The 16,760-nt window shown below is 43.6% G+C and overlaps 1 protein-coding gene across 6 annotated transcripts in view; it reads left to right on the top strand.

Moving 5' to 3' along the window:
- The window catches only part of SNRK (SNF related kinase), a 154,518-nt gene that overhangs the window by 55,547 nt on the left and 82,211 nt on the right, over positions 1 to 16,760 (top strand). For 2 of the 6 annotated variants that reach the window (XM_019946841.3, XM_019946840.3), the window contains exon 1: positions 14,876 to 15,025. The exons of 2 other annotated variants lie outside the window; for them this stretch is intronic. Coding sequence is in view for 1 of the 4 variants with exons in the window: in XM_019946838.3 (XP_019802397.1) it covers positions 14,936 to 15,025 (90 nt within the window). In the remaining 3 variants the exon portion in view is untranslated. Of the gene's footprint in view, positions 1 to 14,875; positions 15,026 to 16,760 lie in introns of those variants that run through there. 2 more of the 6 variants (XM_019946838.3, XM_073787851.1) reach the window with 2 other exon arrangements.

Genomic DNA, 16,760 nt, shown 5'->3' with positions numbered 1-16,760 from the left:
TCCTTACATCAACTACCCTTTGAGGCAGGTGTTGTTATTTGAGGCCTTGACCATGCTTGGATGGCAATAAAGTAGCCCATCCAAGATTCAAAGTCGGTGTCTGCAGCTTCCCTTGTTTGCTGTTCAGAGTTCTGGGTGAGCAAGGGACTGACAGGATCTCAAGTCACATAATCAGACTGAGGCTTCTTTAAAGGCTTCTTCAAACCCATACGTTCATAACTGACTTAACTCAGGAATCCACCCACATAGAAAAGCCAGTGGGATTTGCAATGCAGGCCGTCCTACAATATGATAAAAATACAGATCAGGAGTTTCACCTGGAGGCTGGTAAAAGGCCTAATAGGAGTTGCTGCAGCAGAGACAGTAATTGGGGGTGAAGTCATCATCATAAGTAACATTAAAAACAAAAGAAATGGAGTTTGGGATTAACAGACACTACTATATATAAAATGGATAAACAGCAAGGACCTACTGTATAGCATAGGGAAACTATATTCAATATCTTATAATAACCTATAATGGGAAAGAATCTGAATCACTTTGCTGTACAACTGAAACTAGGACAACATTGTAAATAAAGTATTTAAAAAAAAAAAGGAAAAAAACACAGGCAAACTTTTTTTTTTTGGTCTCATGGGTGACAATGCTGTGCCCAGGCCTCAGCATTTCAACCTGCATCCTGTGACGTTTCCCTGACGTGCAACACAAAGACATTGACCTCAGCACCTTCTCCGAGTGAAGCTTTCCCATGGTTCTCTGGGGTTATTGTAATATATATTGAATTTAAAAACAGTCCCAGTCTTCAGCCCATGGGGAGTGAAACTACAGTCTTCTTTTTTTTTCCTCTGACACTTTTTACAGAGAGAAAATGTGTGATTTTTCCTGATGAGCAAACAGCCAGAGGTGTTTAGGAAAGGTCTGTCATTTTTTCTGGTGGCAAGACTCCCTAAACTAAGTTCATTAGCAGCTCTTCTGTTTGGGATTTTCAAATATTCTCTGACCTATATACATTCCTTGTTATGTCCTCTACTAATATAAGAAAATTGACTGATCTACCCTATGGCTTTCAGAGCAAAAAGACAGCATAGTATAAGAAAAAAAGGACTTGGAAGCTGTCATTTCACTGTTGAAGACAACAAAATCCATGCTCTACCCATGCTTCTACTCCTCCTCAGAAAGGTTCTTCATGTTTATAATTTTGTGAATAGTAGATACTGCTTTTTAGACGCAAGTCAAGTTTTTAGTTCTACATGTGTAAGTCATTTAATTATGTTTCTATATTTTCCAACCTTCCAGAAAATATTAGAGGAACACCAGGACAGACATTTGCCTATGTCTTATAAGCAGCTAACTGTAATGAGTCATATGGACCAACTCAAGTAAATCAGTTCACTTCCCTGTTTCTCAGTTTTCTTTCCCCAAATACATGTGACAAGGTATCCCCGTTGGTTCATTTATTTGGCAAATATTTACTGAGCTCTTACTCTGTGCTGTGTACCAGTACAAGATGCTGGAGCTACAGTGGTGAACAAGATACATGAGGTCCTTGCCCTCATGGAATTGAAATACTGGTGGATATGAAGGCAATGCTCGTGCAGTTTACACTGTGTATTAGCATTTATTCTATGACACCTTGACTGCAAAGGATCAGTAACCTCCTTGAGGGCGAGACATGGCTTAGAGTTTTCATGTTTGCAGTGTTTAGGATGATTGGGTAGCCGGCTCTGAGCCCTGAACACGGTCTTAGGCCCAAGAGTCTCTACTCTTTCTCCTTTTCTAAATGGCCTTTCAGCTGGGGCAGGCTATTGTGGGCGTCGAATATTGGATGACAGTGATAATGAATCTGTTTTTTTCCTCCCAGAACTAACAATGAGTGAATCCTTTTTTTAATATAAATATTTGTTATATTCCTTTTTTAATATAAATTATTTAAACTGTTTAGTCCTGAGTTTATAGACATTTGGGCACAGTAACGTTCCACGTTCATTAAACCTCAGTTGGTTTAAGCTCGTGACTTTTTCTACCTAGTTTACAACCATGATTGGCCCCTGAAATCAGAATTAGGCCCTTTTGGTTGATTGAATGTAGAGTTAGATATTGCTCACTGATGGTAAAAGAAACAAGGCTGTTTTCACTTTCAGTTTGCATCTGGGTACTTTCTGGCCCTTCTCTCGGCTCTCAGTTCACATACATACTCCATTTACCTCGAATAGCTGAGTTTACTATTTAGGAAGCATGGGGAGTATCATGAATAACCCACACCCATCCTCCTTATTACAGATTGAGATCTACTAATTAACCAGGTCCAGGCACAGGGGCCTCTGTTGGGAGGGGCCCTGAGTACCGACTGGGGCCCAGGGTTTAGTCATCTTCTGGCTGAGTCAAGTCCCCGTGCGCCGTAAGCGAGTGTGCAAGTGTCAGAAAGGAGGACTCAGCTCTGGCCAGCTGTCTTTGTCCCTTTCAGCACTATCCACATCCCCAACTTTTCTCTATTCAGAGGGGCAGAACAAAGGACTAGAAGAGGAGGACAAGTAAAACCTCAGCTGGTCATTCCAGAGGTGGTGGCTCGAGAGAAAGAGAGAGAAGGAAAATAGGGAGACATGGTGGGTTCCTGCAAAACTCATCCCACTTCTCCTATCCAATCTTTCAGTCATTTTCTGAGGACTAGATGGTTCCTCCCATTTCAGCATTATTCTTTTAAGTCAAACTTTGAGGACAAAAGGTGTTTCTTGAACGCCTTAACAAGCAAGATGGTTTAAATTTAGAGTCTCAGTTACTGGACATTTGACTCTTGAAAGCCATTCATTTGATTACTTGTCTATTCACAAAGCAAGTGTTTAGGGAGGAGTTACCATGTGCAAGGCACTGGGGAAACAGTGATGAAAGACAGTCTCTCCCTTGGCGGAGCTTGTTAGCTACAGTGAAGGTAAGAGAAAACTATGAAAGTGTGTTGGAAGAGCCATGTCACAGGACCTGTGACTTGCTATGGAAACACAAAGAAGGCCACACAATCCAGTTTGGGGGTGGAGAGGTCAGAGGTTGTGACATTGAAGCTAAGACCTGAGGGACATTGAATAAGCAATGAACCTGGGAAATGAATGACTAGTTGGCTTTCCATCACTGTGGTTTGTAACTCTGGGGAGTATCAGAAAAAAGAAAGGTCTTTCCTGAAGGTAGGCTGCATGGACTCCTTGAGTAGGAACCTCTGGCCAAAGGCTGGCTCAGAGGGGTCAGCAAGGCTCAGAGAAAACCAAGGTCAGTTTCAGTTAGGAGTGGATTGCCATGCATGCCACAATGTATGCCCATGACTTTGGGGCCCAGACTTAAGACACATTAAAGCTATTTCCTGGTTTCCTTTTCTTGACTCAGCTGGAGGAGAAATAAAGGAAGAGTTCAAAGTTCTGGAAACATGAGTGCTAAGGATTTCACGTATTATTATTAGATAATAATATAGATAGATAACAAGCAAAACCTTGTTATCTGTGTTATATAATTACTTATAATCTCTCCTGCCTAAAACAAATGTGGGTAATGTCTTCTGGAAAGATACAAAAGTGTCGTGGCATAGAACACTATGAATTTATTATGAGAATTGGGTTGGGGGAGCACTGGAAATGGCACATTGGACCCTGGTAGAGGAAGGCTCCTCCCATAAAGAGGAAGACTTCTGGAATCAGAAATGAGATTCAGAAGTAGCCCTGGGTTGGAACCAGAAGGTATAAGTTCTCAGGAATGGTTCTGATTCTGAAACATTGCAGTCTCAGCCTAGAAACTTCAACCCTTGGGGTGTCAGACTCCACAGGTGTAAAACATAGAGGATTGGATTCTGTTCATATAGTCCCCAAATATTTATTGAGCACCTACTACATGTTAATATTAGCCTATTAGAGAGAATAATAGGAAGTGATTTTTGGTCCTTGACTGAGAGTGGGAGGGCGGGAGGATGGCTCACAGTCTGGTGGAAGAGAACAGACAAGTTATTAGATGTCTATGACAAAAGCAAAGTTCTCTTGGGAACATCCAAGAACATATGGGAACCATCCTGGGGGGGGGGGCCCACAGGTGGACAAGAACACAGGTGTTGGGTAGGACTAGCATCTCTAAAGTTCCCCTGAAACACTGTGCTTTAAAGTACAGACACATGGGGGCTTCCCTGGTGGCGCAGTGGTTGAGAGTCCGCCTGCCGATGCAGGGGACATGGGTTCGTGCCCCGGTCCGGGAAGATCCCACATGCCGCGGAGCGGCTGGGCCCGTGAGCCATGGCCGCTGAGCCTGCGCTTCTGGAGCCTGTGCTCCGCGATGGGAGAGGCCACAACAGTGAGAGGCCCACGTACCGCAAAAAAAAAAAAAAAAAAAAGTACAGACACATGACATTGCTTTATATTCTTGTTTTGTGATTGTGTCGTTTGTTTTCACTTTTATGAAAATAACACCGTGAAGGAAGGAAACAGAATTCAGGGACTTTGACAGGATTTTCTTTTTTAAAATTGCTTTCTCATTTCTGTTGCTATTAGCATCTAGAATGCAGGAAAATCCAATTAAAGTAATAATTTCAAAAAACAGTTTATACAAAATGTTATAGGTAAAAGTGGAGGGAAAAATACAGGGAACCCCTTCATGGCTCACCTGATTCTGTTTCCTCTGTACCCTCTCCCCACCTCGCCACACACAATATTTGTTTGGCTTCTGCTGGAATATTTTAAAGCAAACTCCAGGCATCATTTCATTTCATCCATAAATATTTCAGTAGGTATTCTATCAGGGAAGAACTTTTTCAAAATTCATAACCACAATGCCATTATCATGTGATATAATACCTAGAACATACCATATTTTCCTAATTAACTCAATACTTTTTCAGTTGTTTCATTCAAATCAGGATCCAAATAAGAACTACACATAGTATATGATTGAAAGGACCCTTAAGTCTCTTTTATTCAGTAATGGTTTTCCCCCTTCCCCGTTGTTTTTACGCCATTCCCTGAGGAGGGGGAGAAATGAGTCATTCATCCAGTAGAATATCCTACATGTGGATTTGGCTGGTAGTTTCCTCCTGGTGTCATTTAACTTGTTCTTCTATTTCCTGTAAACTGGATTAGATTTTTTTTTTCTTGGCTTGAAAACTTCATAGGAGATGCTGTGTACTATCTGATGTATTACATCCTGAGGCTGATTGTTCCATTTTTAGAGATGTGAAAATTGATCAATGTGGGCTCAGGTGTTATCAGCATGGTCCACCCAAAGTTCCCTGTCAGCCTTTTACCTAATAGTTATTAATGATCATTGGCTAGATTCTTTATTTCATCAGGTGTTCCCAAGTGGTGGTTTTCTGATTCTACTATTCTTTCTGTCTTTATCAGTCATAATTCTTCTATGAAGAACTCCTGATCATTTCTTTGGTTTCTTTGAAATACAGTTCAAACAAGGAAGGCAGAATAAATGCTTGGTTATTTCCCTTTATCTATTTTTAACTCATTTTAATGCATTGTAGTCAGTGTTTTTTGATGCTCACATTGTCCCCTCCTTGGCTAGTGAAAGTCCCTTCAAGTTGACCTTTATGTGTTTTGACCTGACCCTAGTGGGATTTGATACCTCCTTGCTTTTGAGAATAAGTGTCTACGGCTACTTTCCGATGTAGTAACTAAACTTGGAAAATCCTCAGTGGCCCTCCGTCCTTTTTTTGGCCTATACATGACAAGTAATGGTTTATACTAGTTGTATCAGTTAGGAATGCTTTCTGCCATAAGTAAGCATAAAGAACAAACAGTTTTCAATTTTTGCACAGCACAAAATGTCTGGAGCAGGCAGCTGTTAGCATTTGTCCAGCAGCTCATGAGGTCCAGAGCCAGCATCACTGTGATTCTCTTGGCCTCTCCTTCATGGTTGCAAGATGGCAGCTCTTGTTCCGGGCATCACGCCCACAGTTGGGGCAGGAAGAAAGGAGAAGGCCAGAGCCAGCTGCAGCTGTCCCTTTGTATCAGAAAAGCAAAAGCAAGGGAGGCTGGGAAGTGAGCAATTCATTTCGCTGGTCTTTATAGTCAAGGCAGGCAAGGGAGCGGGGGTTGAAGTGAATCTAGGGCTACTATTTCTGGGAGAGTGATCTTGAGTCCTGAACCAACTTTCCCTATTTGCTTTTATTTTTTATTTTCATATGAAGTGTAACACTCCTAAATTTGGAAGCGGGGTGGGACAGCTAAAAAGAATTGTGAGTTGGAAATGAGGAAAGCATTATTTGCAAGGCTGCCCTAAGGAAATAAGCGCCTGCCATTTTGACATCCATGATGGTTCAGCATGGTTCCGTTCAGTTATCAGATGCCAGCTCCGGGGCCAGGGTCCGCACTGCCAAGTGTCCTGTCTCCTCGCGCGTGTGTGGGGACAGACCAGTCTCACCTTCGTGAAGACAGACACTGCTTTTGAGCTGCAGTGATTCCCTCTGATGCCTGAATACCTTGTGGCCCCAGTTTCACCAGAGGATGCCCAACCTTCACACTGTTTTGGCAAAGACCAGTGTTAACCTTCAGCCAGCACTCTGTGCTGACGTGGAAACGCTGAGCTTACTCTGCACTGACTGATACGTAGCTGCTGCCTGGAGCCTCGGAGTCCTGCAGCCTTGGTCATCCTGGCTCCTCCCTGAGGAACTCACCGGCCCTGCCCAAGACCTTCTCACATTCCAGCAACTGAGGGCTAAGGCCCGGCCTTGTGGGGGCCTGAAGACCCTTCTCTGGACAACACTAGGGCCATCCATTCTGTGTCCAAACATTTAGTGGTCACGTGGCTCTGATTTTTAAATATTTTGAATCTCTCCCATGGGAAAGAATACTTGTTATTATTCCCACTGGTCATTTCTCTTGAGTGTCCATGGTTGAAGGGCAAATGCATAGTTAATGATAACCAACTCAAGGAAAAGAGGTGGATTAATTCCATCACTGATAGTCTTGGTTTCCTCAAGGCTAATTAATAAGTCATTTGATAGAAAACTCAAGCTACTTTGATATGGGGTTTGTTTTTTTTTTTTTTTAGTGTTTATGCTGCAAGTGAAAGAAGCTTGACACAAAAGAACACACTCTGTATGATTCCATTTATTTTTTATTTTGTTTTATTTTATTTTATTTTGTTTCTTGGCTGTACCGCGCGGCTTGTGGGATCTTAGTTTCCCAACCAGGGATTGAACCCGTGTCCTCGGCAGTGAAAGCGTGGAGTCCTAACCGCTGGACCACCCGCCAGGGAATTCCCCGTATGATTCCATTTATATGAAGTTGAAAAAGGGGAAACACCCTTGGGGGGAATGCTGACAGGGAAGGGGCATCAGAAAGCTTCTGGGGTGCTGGTCTTGTTCTTTTCTATGATCTGGGTGTTGAAACTGCCTGGTCACTAACCCAATATCCATCCTCTTCTTTTCTCCTGTCGGAGCCCTGACATCCTTGTTGAGGCTGGGGTGACATGTGACAAGCTGAAAACCACATTTCCTAGCCTACTTTGGAACTAGGGGTGGTAACATGACACACTTTTGGCCAATGAGATGTAAGTGAAAGCTGATGGGACTTCCAGGAAATCTTCAGGTGGACAGGCTCTGTGGGCCATGCCCTTGACCCCTCCAAAGTGCACTGAGGGTATGGTGTCCTCAGCCTTGGCCATCCCAAATGTCCATTCATGTGCTCTTATGTAAAATTCCCCCACATGTCACCTGTTTTGTGGTTTGATTCACTCCTTCAACAAATAATTACTGAACACTTACTATAAGTTGGGCATGTGCTGATCAGGGGTGTTACAGATTCAGATGTCCCCGGGCCAGGCCTGTAATTGGAGATGTAGGTCTAGGGTGAAGGGCGAGAGCAGATAAATTAGAGGACCTAGACCCTGGCTAACAAGGAGGATGGGGAGAGTCACTACCCAGCTCTCGCTGATGGTTTGACATGTAAGAAATTCAAATCTCAAGTTGCAAGGTCTTCCCATTTTTCAAGAGAAACCAGAAATCTTTTTTTTTTTTTTTTGAAACCAGAAATCTTGATTTTTTTTCAAAATTAACTCTGCCATGAGGCAGGACTTCTAGCTATGGCAGAGGAAAACTGGAGGAAGTTGGTGTATTCGTTTTCTGTTGCTATGTAACAAATTAGCACAAACTTCGCAGCTTAGAACTCAGAGTTCTATAGGTGAGAAGTCCAGGCACACTCGACTGGGTTCTCTGCCTAGTGTCTCACAAGGCTCAAATTAAGGTGTTAGCTGGACTAGGCTCTTATCTAGAGGCTCTGGAAATGGATCCACTTCCACATTCATTGAGGCCAAAGATATGACAATATACCACATGAGCATAAACACAAAAATCAAATCCAGTAACATATAAAAATGACCCAGTGGGATTTATCTTGGGAATGCCAGGTTGATTTAGCATCTCAAAATAAATGCAATACATCATATTAATATAATAAAGGCCAAAATATACTTGGTCATGTTAATATATACAGAAAAAGCATTTATCAAAATTCAACACTCATTCATGATAAAACTCTCAACAAACTCCAAATAAAAGGGAATTTCTTCAGACAGATAAAAAAGAATCTAAGAAAAAACCTACAGCAAACATCCTACTTACTAGCAACAAGACTAAAGGTGTTTTCCATAAGTTTGAAAACAAAGCAAGGATGTCCACTCTCAACACTTCTATTTAATATCACACTGGAAGTTCTAGCCAGTCAAGAAGACAAGAAAAAGAAATTAAAGGTATCCAGTTTGGAAATGAAGAAATAAAACTGCCTTTATTTGCAAATTATTTGACCCTGTATCTGCAAACTACTAGTGAATCTTAAAAAACCAACTAGAACTAATAAATGAGAATGTCAGAGGATACCAAAACCAATAATATTTCTACTGATAATGAACACTCTAAGAATGAAATGAAAACAATGTAATTTGCAATAGCACTAAAAATAAAATACTTAGAAATAAATGTAACAAAAGATGTATAAGAGGTAAAAATTATAAAACACTGCTCACTAAAATTTAAAAGATCTAAATAAATGGGGATATATACCATTTTCATGAATTGAAAGTCTCACTACTGTTAAGATGGCAGTTCTGCCCAAACTGATTTATGTATACAATTCCAATCAAAATCACGTTTGGGGGGGTAGAAATTGACAAGCCGATCCTAAGGTTTACATGGAAATGCAAATTACCTAGAATAGCAAAACAATTTGGAAACCAACAACATAGTTGGAGGAATATTTTACTCATTTTCAAAACTTATTATAAAATAATAGTTGTTGAGACTGTGTCACAGTGGTGTAATGACAGACACATATATCAATGGAGATGAATAGAAAGTCCAGAAAATCCTTATGTTTTTGGTAAATTGATTCTCAACAAAGGTGCCAAGGGAATTCAATTGTGAAAAGATATTCTTTTTAACAAATGGTTCTGGGACAATTGGGTATCCATATGCAAAAGATAAATAAATTAAAAAATTTACATCATGTATAAAAATTAACTCAAAATCAATTACAGACTTAAATGTTAAATTGAAAACTATAAAGCCTGAAAAAACAAACCACAGGAACAAAATCTTTGTGACTTTGGCTTAGGCAAAAATTTCTTAGATATGATACCAAAAACACAATTCATAAAAGAAAAATTTGCTAAATTGTAATTCATTGAAACTCAAAACTTTGGCACTTCCAAAGATATCATTTAAAGTATGAAAAGACAGGCCACAGCCTGGGAGAAAATATTTGCAAATTATGTATCTTATTAAGGACGTGTATCTGAAATATATCAAAAATTCTTATAACTCAATAAGACAACCCAGTTAAAAATGGGCAAAAGATTTGAATAGACCTTTCACCAAAGAAGATATTTGTGTGGCTAAAAATAACATTAAAAGATGATCAACATCACTAGTCATTAGGGAAATGCAAATTAAAATTGCAGTGAGATACCACCATACATTTATTAGAATAGAGATAATTTAAAGTCTAATAATACCAAGTGTTGGCAAGGATGAGGAGAAATAAGAACCCTCATACAGGGCTTCCCTGGTGGTGCAGTGGTTGGGAGTCCGCCTGCCGATGCAGGGGATGCGGGTTCGTACTCTGGTCCCGGAGGATCGCACGTGCCGCGGAGCGGCTGGGCCCGTGAGCCATGACCGCTGGGCCTGCGCGTCCAGAGCCTGTGCTCCGCAACGGGAGAGGCCACAGCAGTGAGAGGCCCGCGTACCGCAACAAAAAAAATACAACAAAAAAACCCCCTCATGCATTGCTGGTGGGAACGTAAAATGTGGTACAGTCACTTCAGAAAACAATTTGTCAGTTCCTTATAATGTTAAACATAGAGTTACAACATGACCCAACAATCCCATCCTGCAATACCCTAGAAAACTGACAGCATGTCCCCATTAAGAGTTCATGTAAATATTCACAGCAACATTATCCATAATAGCAAAAATCTGGAAATAAATGAAATGTTCATTACCTGGTACATGGATAAAGAGAATCTAGTGTATCTATCTGATGAATACTATTCAGCAGTAAAAAGGGATGAACCACTTATACATGCTACAACATGGATAAACATTATGCCAAGTGAAAGAAGCCAGGCACAAAAGACCACACATTGTATGATTCCATTTAAGTGACTTTCTAGAAAAGGGAAATCTGTAGAGATGGAAAACAAATCATCGGTTGCCAAGAGATGGAAATTGGAGTGTGATTGACTGCAAATGCACAGGAGAAAACTTTTGGGGAGTGATGGAAATATTGGGGTGGACCGGGATGATGGTTGCATAACTCCATAAATTTACTAGAAGTCATTGAATTACCACGTATTAACGGTGAACTTTACGGTATGCAGATCATACCTCAATAAAGCTATTAAACAAAGCCATTAACTCTTCCAATTTTAAAATGTTCTTGGGAATTCCCTGGCCATCCAGTGGTTTAGGACTCTGAGCTTTCACGGCTGAGGGCCTGAGTTCAATCCCTGTTTGGGGAACTAAGATCCCACAAGCTGCAGGGCATGCCCCCCCCCAAAAATGTTCTCAACTAATTCAAATTCTTAAAGGACCTTTGTGGAAAAAAAAAATACCCCAAGTTTATGGCGCAAGCCCTTGGGCTGCCTACTTGCAACCCCAGTGCTAAGCTGCATGAATAGAAATTTGAATAAAATAAAATCCTTGTCCTCCGGGAGTTTAAGATACAAAGGGAGAAAATGGAACAGTAAACAGTTACAAAACCCTATGATAAATATTACAAGCAGGATGTGCAGGGAGGTTTGGGCCCAGAGAATACCTGGCTCTGACTGAGCAGGGCTGGGGGTGCCACAGATGAGGCTGGACACTCAAGTGAGGTTTTGAAGGGTTCAGGAGATTGCAGGTGTAGAAAGTGGAGAAAAGGGGTGGGTGACATTTCCAGGCAGAGGGAACAGAATGGGCCAAGGCTCGGAGGTATGAAAAAGCAATTCCCTTTCTGAGAACTGAGAAGGTTGGAGATGTGGTTCACCTGGAGATAAAGAACAGGAAAGCAAGGCAGGGGCCAGATTGTGAAGGGCTTGGCAGGCAGCGTTAAAGTCTTTGGACAAAAGATTAAGCAGAATTTATTTGTTGGAGGAATATGGGCATCCTTCTTGTGGCCTGAATTAAACTTTGTATATCTTGGAAACATCATATTGCACTAATTTTAAAAATATCCATTAATATACTGCTTATCATGTGCCAGGCACTGTTTTAATACTTTATATAAACCACCTTAATCCTATCAACAGTGATTCTCAAATTCTAACCCGCATCAGATTCACCTGGAAGTCTTCTTAAAGCAGAGAGTTTCTAATTTAGTAGGGCTGGAGTGGAGCCCGAGAATTTGCATTTCAGTCCAGTTCCCAGCTGCTGCTGCTAGTTTCCGGGGAGCACACTGGGAGAACAACGGCCTTACACCCATCTTATAAGAATGATATCATTATCATCACCATCATTCCCATTTTACAGAGGAGGAAACAGATGGAAGGTTAAGCAGTCTGCCCCCAAGGCCATATAACTCTTGGTGGTGGGGCTGGCCGTCAATGCTAGGCAATGTCTGCCATGCTTCCCAGTTCACAGGTTGCAAACAAACAGAGTTAAGGGCTGGCATTTTCAATCCTTCATTGCAACTATCAAAAATATATTACACACAGACACTCACGCACAGGCCTTAACTGACATCTGAGATAAAAGAACTAGGGATGCTAACTGATGCCAAGGGGGTAGTGAGGGAAGGTCTTTGAGAAACCCTTGAGTCCATTCCAATGAAGTATTATTTTCGTCCTACTGGATGAAGCCAGGATTCAGATATGCTCAAGTATCAATGTACAAAATGACTAATTAAATACGTAAAAGGAAATCATTAAATGTCACAACTCAAAACTGAAACGTACAAGTCCTCAATCTCTGTTGCTTTCAATATATTTATTTTAAATGTTTTATAAATTATGAAAATTAACAATATCTAGAGAAGATAACCTTGTTATACGTGCTGCTTTGGTGGTGTGGCGGGGGTAGTCCCAAGAAGAAAACGGCAATTCTTTCGTGAATCGGCTTGCTTTTCACATCTTGATCTAATTTGTAGCATCTCCCTGGTTGCCTTCCAATAAACAACTTCTTCCCTAAATTGGTGGCATTATGTTATTTCTGAGATCTGAATCACAGAGACTGTAGTCCAAGCCTGCATACTCCATCTTGTCGTTTGTGTAGAGTGCTGTATATCTAATTAAAGCTTCTTACAGGTCCATAAAAAGACCTAACATTAAAAAAGCAGTCTGGTTTGGAGAAAGCCCCAGGGCAGAATGAAGGAGGGGCTTCTTCATTAACAATAAACACATTTTCTTGAATTCAAAGTTAAGCAATCATATATTAATTTGTACTTGAATATTTTTAAATGTTGCCTAAGCATGATCAGATCATGTTACCACATTGATGGTGCGGGACTGAAAACAGGTCACGTTCTTGCCAGCAACACTCCAGCTTCCCAGGAAACACTGGGGATGAATAAATGATTTACCACGTGGCCAGGACTGCAGCCCTCTCTCTGGAAGAGAATTTGAGCCAACTTGATTTAAACCAAGGTATTATTCTATTCCTTTTCATTTATTGTTTTGCTATTCTTATGCCCTGTTGCCCTTACAGAATTTATTCAAAACCTGAGTTACACAGCAGCACTATAAATACTCTATGTTCCAAGGGCTTATCTACTAAGGCCATTGTTTTGTGGTTACTGTTCTATCTCAGGGGCTACAGACCTGGCTTGGAGGTCCTCAACCACTGGAATTCCCTTGGGAGACCATTAGCGTGGTATTTTTTTCCCTTTACTTGGTTTACAGGGTTCCCTGAATAGTGATATCTCCCTAAGGAGAAAAGTGCAAGGCCTTCCCCTTTGCCAGTAACAAAGGAATGAATTCCACAAACCAAGTTAGAAGCTCTTGCTTAACATACTGCTAGAGTTAGAATGTCAGTGTCAAAGTGAGATTATTCTTTTATGACCTTTCTAAGCCAGTGTTATCCCAGAGTTGGGGCCTTGACTCAGCCCTGAGGGGCAGAGGTCCACCTGAGGCCTACAGCCCCAGGCTTTCCCCAGCCAATGATCCATGACCCCTTGCCAGAGCCTTAGGGTAACTAGGAATCCCCCTTTAACCTTCTGTTATTACCCTGAGGGTTTGTACCTCCCAACAATCCACTCTTGCTTCCCAGTCGTCTTCGGACGTGCAAAGTAGATGCCAAGGAGACAGTCTGAAAAGAAAAGTCTTCTCACATTTGCAGGTCAGCAGAGACATTTGCTAAAGCCATCTAGATTTTTCTTCTCCGTCCAGTCAATTTAATCAAACTTGGAGCATCTAAGCAGCTCCCGCCTCCCCCCACATTGTGTCCTTCTTTGCTAGGGGTCCTTCCTTGGGGGAGGGGTGGGGAGCAGGGAGAATCATTAAGGGAGAAAGCAGGTTGGAGAAATCTGGCATCTGGCTTGTCACTCCCTTCCAGAAAACCCGGAGAGCTGATCTCCATTGCGCGCCAAGCTTCCAAGGGTGGGAGACGTGAGCCCCTGCCCCTGTCTCCCACCCTCCCAAACCCTCCTCTCCGGCGAGCGCTAAGTTCCCTTCGGGAGCCACCGACCTGGTGACCATGCCGCTGAACCATCCAGTGCACAGTTAATGCCTGGAGTGTTCTGAATCCCTGACTTCACATGCTTTAATACTTCCCACGACCTTTCGCCTTTCCACGCTTTTCCAGAGGAGGCAGCCTGGCCAGGCAAGGGTCTCCGGCTGACCTTTAAAGCCAGCGCTGCATTCGGATGCTGGGCTTTTTCTCTTTTTTAAAAATGGCAACAAAAGCAACAAAATTCCTTCAAATTGGGTTCCCAAAGAGAAGAAACTGTAAAGAATATGTATGTGTATACATGAATGTATATTGAATTTTTTCCCTTTCCTTGCTTAAACCTGGGCGGGAGATGGGGGGAAACTTTAAAAGGTTAAAGCGCCTGGCGCCCTCGGCCCCGCGTCCCAGGACCCAGAGTCTGGTGAGCACGCGATCCCTTCCCTCCGATTTCCCCCGACGGCTCGCGCTACTTTTCTGGGCCATTGTCCCATGTCCCTAGTGCTTCCTCTTTCATCATCCCTTCTGTTCGGGCACCTCGCCCGCTTCCTACCGCCAGCCGCAGCCCAGACTCGCTGGGGTAGGGATGATGCCAGGATGCCCTCCAGCAGCCCGCGCGCCGGAGCCCGCAGGTGCGCCCCGTCCCTCCCTGCCCGCGGCCCCGCCCAGTTCCTCCCTGCCCGTGGCCCCGCCCCGTCCCTCCCTCCCCGCGGCCCCGCCCCGTCCCTCCCTCCCCGCACCCCCGCCCCGGCGTTACGTCACAGTGACGCGCGCCCCGCGCAGGCGCAAGTCGGTCCCCACCCCCTCCCCGCGGACGGCCGCCTGTTCGGTATTATGATTAGCGCTGGGTGCGGGGATTCGGCGGCCGGGAGGGAGTTGTCGGCGCCGCGGCCGCTGCGGACGGACGCCCGCCTGCTGGCTGAGGTAGGGGCGAGCGCGGAGCGCGGCCGGGCGCGGCGGCCGTGGGCGGGGGTGGGGCCGGCCTCCGCCGCCGTCGCCTCCGCCGTTGCCGGGCGCCGGAGCCGGGCTCCCGCCGCAGGCGGAAAGTAAGTTGCGCGCTCCGCGCTCCCCGCGCCGGCCGCGTCGCGCGCCCGGGAGGACGCGGGGACCCGGCTGCTGCGGCCCCGACCCCGCGCGGCGGCGGCGCGGCCTGGCGGCGGCGGGGCCCGGATGGGAGCCGGCACTGCGGCGGCTGGCCGCGGGCGCCCGGAGGCCCTGCCCTTGCGGCCGCGGCGAGATTGCGGCACCTCGGGAGGCGCCCGCATCCCCGCGCCCCGCCCCGGAGCGGGCCGAGTGCGGCGCCCGCTGGGCTCCGCTCCCAGGTTTTCTTGTGCGGTGTGTATTCTTCACCAAAGGTGTTTTCCTTTTTCAAAAGAATCTGGAAATCTGGCGTAGCAGGGGGGTTCCTTGCTAAAACTGCAGCCGTAAAATAGAATGGGGATATTGTTGTCTGTAGAGAAAGGGCATCGGGGTAAGGAAGGAGGAGCAGTGCCGTTCCCGAGGGACAGCTAGAATTTTTCAGATTGGAAAACCTTCGTTCTTTTCCATAGTCATCGCCTGTTGATATCTTTCTGGACCGTTTTACAGAAACCTTCCTGCCTTTTACTTGGACTTGGGATCCAGGAAAGTGACAGCCTTTTATCCTGGGGGGCGGGCGGGGGGTGGTTCCTGGAGCTGTGCTGTTCCAACAGTTGCATCAGATAAAATTCAATCGCTTCATAGGGAATTCGGTTCAAGTCCAGTATTTGGAGGGGAGAGGAGGGATTTAGCAGTAGGGTTCTTCAACCTATAGACGTCTGAGGATATCGGATTTTTCACACTGTCAAGTTACTTTTTTCCCCTCCCATTTAATTGAGTACATTTCCACAGTTTTAGGAGCAGGTGGTAAAGCTGACTTAATGCGTTTCACGTTTTATGGTGAAAGGTGAAGCATGGCTAGCAGGTGATGGAACTGCAAATGTTCTGCATACTGATCAGATTCCACCTGATTCCTATCAAGCATCAGTTGCCTCAGTTTGGGTTCCTTGTATGGGGTTGGGGTGCTAGTCCCAAATCAGCCTAATTTATCAGAATGTATATCGGTGTACTTAAACGTCTGGGGTTGTCAAGGCTTATGTAATCAATTTGTTAATTTATAATCTTGTTATATGGCTCTCCCGATTTATAAAATCATTCCCTTAAGGAAATCTGTCTTCACCGTCTGCTTAAATATTTCTCTTGGAATTGGATTCCTGGAGAGAAATGTTCTGTACTAGTGGTGATTAACGCATACTAATTAGACAAGTTTTAAAAAAAATCACGTTGATTCTTTTGACTGTCTAATTGTCTCTGTTAGGAAAACAGGTGACATTCCCATTTTACAGAACTAGAAATGAGAGAAATGACATTCCCAAGGTCACTTATTGAAGCAGTATAGTAATTGAAAGTCAGGTGCACTGTGTTAACTTTTCTTAATACTCCATCTTTAAGGCTTTCCATGTAGGGAACTTTGACACCGTTTTATTTTTAAGTTTGCACAGTTTTTATTTTCTTTTGTGCAGAAAAGTTACTCTCACCGTATTAATTTTTTTACTATTTTTAGTAAGTTTTTCTGTATTATTGCAGTAAGATCCATTTGTATAAAACATACAAGGACTCAGAAGTTATGTAATTTTTATTA

This window comes from Tursiops truncatus, chromosome 10 (genome assembly GCF_011762595.2).
Source record: "Tursiops truncatus isolate mTurTru1 chromosome 10, mTurTru1.mat.Y, whole genome shotgun sequence".
NCBI classification, from domain to species: Eukaryota; Metazoa; Chordata; class Mammalia; order Artiodactyla; family Delphinidae; genus Tursiops; species Tursiops truncatus.
The sequence above is the reverse complement of the archived record's forward strand: the minus strand, read 5'-3'. Positions and strand labels throughout refer to the sequence as shown.